At 42.6% G+C, this 6453-nt stretch overlaps 1 protein-coding gene across 2 annotated transcripts; it reads left to right on the top strand.

The window, feature by feature from the left end:
* The first annotated feature begins 902 nt into the window (after positions 1-902).
* LOC306824637 (putative nuclease HARBI1) lies at positions 903-2806 on the top strand. Of its 2 annotated transcripts, XM_079344825.1 has the most exons (3): positions 903-1046; positions 1315-1765; positions 2269-2806. In XM_079344825.1, the coding sequence occupies exons 1-3, from the start codon at positions 915-917 to the stop codon at positions 2316-2318; spliced, it is 633 nt and encodes a 210-aa protein (XP_079200951.1). In that variant the 5' UTR covers positions 903-914; the 3' UTR covers positions 2319-2806. The 2 variants fall into 2 exon arrangements, with proteins under 2 accessions (XP_079200951.1, XP_079200950.1); XM_079344824.1 differs by having other exon boundaries at positions 1315-2806.
* The last annotated feature ends 3647 nt before the right edge of the window (positions 2807-6453 follow it).

Raw genomic sequence — 6453 nt, 5'->3', positions numbered from 1 at the left:
GACTAAAGCCTGTGTACATGTGGAGTTCAAACTAACCACTTGTCCACCAGCATCCGACTCTTTGACTCTTATTACAAACAAGTCTCCTCTCTCCTGCTGCAGCTTCAGCTGGTTTATAAAGTCAGAGACTGAAGCTTTGTATTCAGATTTTAGATGATTTAATATTACTGGATAAAATGTTACTTTCATAGTCTGAACATGAAGCATATCTGCTCTATATGTCATGCTAATAACATCACACACATTCTCTAACTTTATATATTTTCTTTTTTCTTTCAGAGTGCATCTTAACATGTTGACATTCTTTACATTACCATATATTTTTGCCTCTCGATGTAACAGTTTTAGTTTGTTTATGCTGATTGGATGTTACAAGGCAGACACATGTTCATATCATCAGGAGAAAGTAAAGACTCTGAGGGTTCATGTAGTGTGTTAGCCTTTCTTGAATCCTCGATTCAGGACGTGTGATAAATGATTTATCAGACAAAAAAGTTTTCTTTTGTTTTTTTTTCTTTATTTCCATTTTTGGTTGAAATGTTCAGGATATTTGACTCAACTTGTCTATAATATCTGTATGAAGCATGTCCAGCAGGTGTCCACAGAGCGCTCTTAAACTTTTATAAAGTTACCAAAATAAGATAATTCACCACACTTTAGCTGTGTCCCATTCCAGAGGTTGCAGCCTTCGGAGGGCGTGGCCTTCGCGGTCCACGAAGGCACGTCCTCCGTGGACCGCGAAGGCTGATCCACGTGGTCTCCGAAATGAGACGGTCTGGTCTTCCTACTTGCGTCACTAACTGTTCGGTCTCCTAGCAACCCTGAGAGTGTCCGTTTTTTGATTGTACCATTTCATCAACACAACTCAACCGCAAACACCTAATTTTTATATTTATATTTATTTTATATATACAATGGAGCCAGGAGATACAATGAATTTATTTGTTTTGATAGTACAGTTTTTTATGATTCTGAAAAAGAGAGAGAGGGAGAATTATATGCGCCGACGTGTGCTTTATCTCCGGCTGAGTCAGCACCATGGACAGGTGAGTTTACCTTCAGATTGGTTAACATGTTTGTACTTTAGCTTTAATTTGATCCTTAACTTTAAGCTTAGTTAGTTAACAACAACAACAACAACAAACGTAGTTTATATGGCTTATCAATCAATAAACCTTTAGTTGTATAGTGCCAATTAATTCACAAGTGTTATCTCTAGCGCTATCTAAAGACAAAAAGCAGGTATCTCAGCTTTTCCACATTTAATCAAGTTATTGTTTATAATGAATTTCCTTCTCTGTGTTTTCCCAATAGGCTAATCCTCGTACATACTGCAGGATAAACCTGAGCATACCTGTGCTGGACAGGTTTTTCAACCAGCAGGAAGACACACGGCCTGATTTCCGGCTTAGCAGGGAGGCTCTGCAAGTGCTGCTGGGCCTTCTCTACCAGGATCAGAGACACGGATGGGGTGCTACAATTGAGACCCTGGTGTTCCTCTTCTGGCTGGCAAGTGGAACATCGTACAGGGTGGTCTCCAGAGCCTTTGGGATTCCTCGTTCCACTGTCCACCGCATCGTTCACAGGATGACTGAGGAGGTGGTGGCCATTCGCCACCAGGTCATCCACTTCCCCACCACTCCTCAAGACCTGGAGGCAGTTTCCCGTGGGTTTGCAGGGCTGGCGAGACACAGGGCCTTCAGAGGAGCAGCTGGAGCGATAGACGGCTACCATGTCCGCATCAAGCCACCGGGCGGCCCTGATGGTCAGTGCTATGGGAACAGAAAACTATTCCCTTCCATCATCCTGCAGGCTGTTTGTGACCATCAGGGCCGTTTCAAGGACACGTATGTGGGCTGGCCTGGGTCTGTGCATGATGCACGAGTGCTCAGGCACAGCCCACTCTACAGGCGTGGACTCTACCCTCCTCCAGGGCAGTTCATCCTGGCAGACGGGGGGTACCCGTGCCTCCAACACCCACTTCCCCTCATCACTCCCTACAAACAGCCTGTACGAGGTGTGGGAGCCCAGCGCTTCAACGTCTGTCACTCCAGGGCACGCTCCATTATAGAGCATGCTTTTGGGATGATGAAGACGAGGTTCCGTGCCATCTTCCTGCAAGCGCTGGAGGTGCACCACACCTTTGTACCACATGTAAGTAATCATTTAATAGGATATTTTACAATTGTTAATAACAATAAATCAAACGGGAGGATTTATTTTTCAGGTGCTATAATCTTTTCCTTTATTTATCATTTACTATTTCAGGTCATAACAGCATGTGCCATCCTCCACAACATCTGCCTCGGGGCAGGTGACATCGTGGCCCCAGAGGATGAGGCTGAGGAGGATGGGGCAGAGGATGAGGGGGAGGACGGTTTGGAGGCAGTCAGTGGTGCTCCCTGGCGGGACCAGCTGTCTGCAGAGATGTCTGCCCTGGAGGAGGTACCACCAGACCACCAATATTTGTGACATGGCAGCCGTCAATCGAGTCAGTCCTGCAAACCCGGTCATTGGACGATGCGGTGGACAGTGTAGAATCCCAAACACTCTGGAGACCACCACTTGCCAGCCAGAAGAGTGTCTCCATTTCCTGGTAGAAGGCCCAGCAGCATTAAAATCAGGCCGTGTTTCCGGCTGTCCAGCACAGGCAGAGCCAGGTTTATCCTGTAGTATACTTTTTGTTTTTAATCAAAATAAATGTAAATAACAGATTAATGTACATAATATATTGATATTAAGATTTTAAATTACATTGATTTTACTTTTGTTTTTTTTATTTATTAATAAATCAAAGTTCAATTTATATTCTGCTGGTGGTTTTCATTGTAGCTATACCAGTTCATGTTGATAATTGACACAATAGAGGTTACATTTTGGACAGTATAATACTGTGAAACATGGTTACAATAATACTCTTCATACGGATACAAGAATCATGGTTTTGATCAGAAAGATCACAATCAGAAAGTCCATTTCCCTGTAGTGCCAGACTAAGTGTGGTATTTTATACGGAAGCTCTGAGGATTGGATTAAGTGAAAACGCAGATGCTTCAAGATATCCTTACCTTGTTGTCCTGTGAGAAACTATGATCAGCGGCTCCTCCTCCTGGTCTCCCACTGCCGCGCTGGGCCCTGAAGTGTCCTCAGGGATGGAGGCGATTAGGACTGGGGGTGAAGTGGAATGCTTCTGTCCCAACACCTCATCCATGAGGACAAACCAGGGCCAAGTTGTGGCAGTGGGTTTCCCACTCACGCCCTCACCTGACCCTGGACACTTGCAATCCTAAGGCAGAGGAAATCAATCATGGCAGTTGACTACAACAACAATAACAGCAGTAAACACAAATGTTATCAATTTGTATGGATAGAACAAATATAAATTACATTTCAATGCATAGATTACATACTTTGTATTTCTTTTCCAGGTTGTCCCATTTCTTTTTTGCCTGCATAGGTGACACACTGCCATCCAGGCCCATTGTCTGTAAAATAGTTCTTAATACAGAGATAACAGAAAAAAGAAATCATGTTAGCACAGGGGTGAAAACTCGCACACATCCCTCTGACATTATTTTAGATTTAAAAAGTCATCAGTTTTCATTATTTACTGGGTGCCTTATTATTGTGGCCTTTATGATGAGGACCGATTACAGCTTTAAGTACAAGTACAATGGTGATAATACTGCCCGTTGTTTTTCTTAATTACCTCCAAGCAAAGCTGGCTGTGTGTTTGGCTCCTGTGAAAAGGTGATCGGTTTCCCCCGCAGCTGCATGAACTGAGCAGTATGCTCCTTGCTCCCTGAAATCAAACGAAAAATGTTTAACAAAAATAACGTTAAATTATGCTTCACTCTACCTGTAATGTTCTCTGTTGCATTAATAATGACAACTTTGTGGAGATTCACGTTGCCCTTTATTACCGTTCACTGTCACCATCACGTTCCATTGTATATCGTCATCCGAACTACAATACCCAGCATGCATTGCTACTTCCGCCTGGACTATGGTAAGTGTTGAGGGACAAACATGTTTCATTAATACAACACTACCAAACGTTTGAGCCAAACGTTGAAAAATGTTTAAGCAAAAATAACGTTAAATTATGCTTCACTCTAACAAACGTTTGAGCCAAACGTTGAAAAATGTTTAAGCAAAAATAACATTAAATCATGCTTCACTCTAACAAACGTTTGAGCCAAACGTTTAAAAACCGTTTGGCTACTGGAGTAATATTCAACTGAAAACCAGAGTTCACAACCTGCCTAAATGTTTTTAACTTGACCATTTGTGTGCGTGTCTGTTAACTGAACTAAAAACAAAGCAAGTTAAACTAATGTTAAGAGATGCAAAGTAAAATAAACTAATGTTATCTCAACAATCGTTAGGTCGAATTGATAGTTTAACGTTATCTAACGTAGCCAACCTTACAGTATTAATGTTACAGCTCCCGCATCATCAGTGAGCAGGAATCAACAGGTCGCAGGGCATACCAGGGGCCTTTCTCAGTTCCCTTATTTGCACCGAGTGTCCTCCGAGTTGTCTCCTCCACTTGCGTCTTAGTCCCGCCCACCACAGATGCACGGAGGAAACGAAGCCGAGGAGAGAGGACCGAGGAAATCAGCTTTAACACACGAGACGTCGTTTCCTCGACAGCGTCACATGACGCGACATCAGCTGATCACGTTCAGCTGTCAATCAGCCGAACAGCTGTTTATGTCCACACAAACACGCACTGTATTATTTCTCATCAAACACACACACTGTATTATTTCTCATCAAACACACACACTGTATTATTTCTCATCAAACACACAGTTACAGTGTTTAGTGTCTTTACCTGATAAAACACCTGAAGAACAACCTGCAGTCTACTCATAACCAAAAGGACAGTTTCTACTGACTAAAAGTTTTCATTTTGAATTGTCTATAATTATTGATTATTATTAAACAGTTTGGACTTAACCTAGCCTGTATTTAGACAACAAACTTTGTATTTTATAAACGGATATTTATGTGTCAGGATACTGAAAATGATTGATTAGAATCTAAAAGATGAAACGTTCAGAAGATAAATAAGTGAGAATATAAAACGGACTCCTCTTCATCACTCTTTTTAATCCCAGCTCATCACAGAGCGACTCTTTACAAACTCACTGATGTTCATCATCTGTTTAAATGTCCCATGCTCCGTTTAGCCTCTTTTTAATGTCCCTCTTTTCTCCCGTATTAAACTCTGCTCATGTTGAGAAGTTTCACTGAAGTCTGATCTGCTGCAGCGTCCAATCAGTGAGTGATATACGAGAAGGGGGCGTGTCTGTCAGGGAAAAGACTTCCGTGAAGTCAGCTCTCATGTCTCCTCGGTCATCGCTCCTCGGATCAGCCTCCTCTCTCCTCCGTTCGCTATTAGAGCTTTGGGACGATCCTCAACATGGCGGCTTTGGAACTACTTCCGGTTCGGCCGAGGACCGAGGACCGAGGAGACTGCAAATAAGGAAAGTGAGACGTACCCCAGGTATGCGCAGGTCTGGGTTGGGTTTGCCGTGGATGCCATTGTTGATGTTTACCGTTGCGCGCAATGCATCTTGGGAAGGGAAGGCTGCAAAGGATCCAACCGTTGAAGCCTCCAAAATCGGGGAAAGGAAGGCTGCATTCGAAGTAGCCGCTGAATTGGGACAGCAGTTGTCGCGCCGGTGTGACGTAATCGGTCTTAAACATAGACTGTAAAAATAAAAAAATGCAGCCCACGAAGGCTGCAACCTCTGGAATGGGACACAGCCTTTGAATCAACAAAAAGTGATTTAAAATGTGTGAAAGTCTTTGATTCTGCCTTTAAAAATAAATGTTTGTAATTTAAATACATTTTATACAGTTTTTATAAATTACTTACACCTCTACAAATATTTAAATCAAGTTTTTGTGATTCGTTTATGTCCCACTGTTGCTCACGTTACGTAACGGTTAACTTCCGTATATGCTCTGATATGCTCAGGCAGTCAAATTGATTGCCTTGGGCTTTGTCATAGCGTTGACTTCTCATTGGCACAAGCTAGCTGTCAATCAAAAGTTAAGGAGCGCACGAGTATAGATGCAATGGTTTAATTGGCTGATTCAGATGAAAGTCCGACAGGCTCGCGGCTCCAGTTCAAGAAAGACGCTGATTGGTTTGTTTGGTTGCTGGGCGTTTACTGATGGCAGAGATACCGAACATGATTGGTCCAAAGTTTGTTGACAGAAATAAGCTGTTTCGGTAGATTGACAAGCGAGCGTGAAACTAACCGGAGGACACGATGGACTATTCTTTAATGAATTTGTTATTCTACTTTAACACAAAGCAGCTGTTTTTGATCAGCGGAATGTTTTTTTAGTGAAATGAGCCTGAGTTTGTTTAAAATGTCTGGTTTTCAGTCTATAAATACATTTGAACGGTGGCTCGTCGCGAGAGCTTCTGAG

This window comes from Symphodus melops (genome assembly GCF_947650265.1).
Source record: "Symphodus melops genome assembly, chromosome: 5".
NCBI classification, from domain to species: domain Eukaryota; kingdom Metazoa; phylum Chordata; class Actinopteri; order Labriformes; family Labridae; genus Symphodus; species Symphodus melops.
The sequence above is the reverse complement of the archived record's forward strand: the minus strand, read 5'-3'. Positions and strand labels throughout refer to the sequence as shown.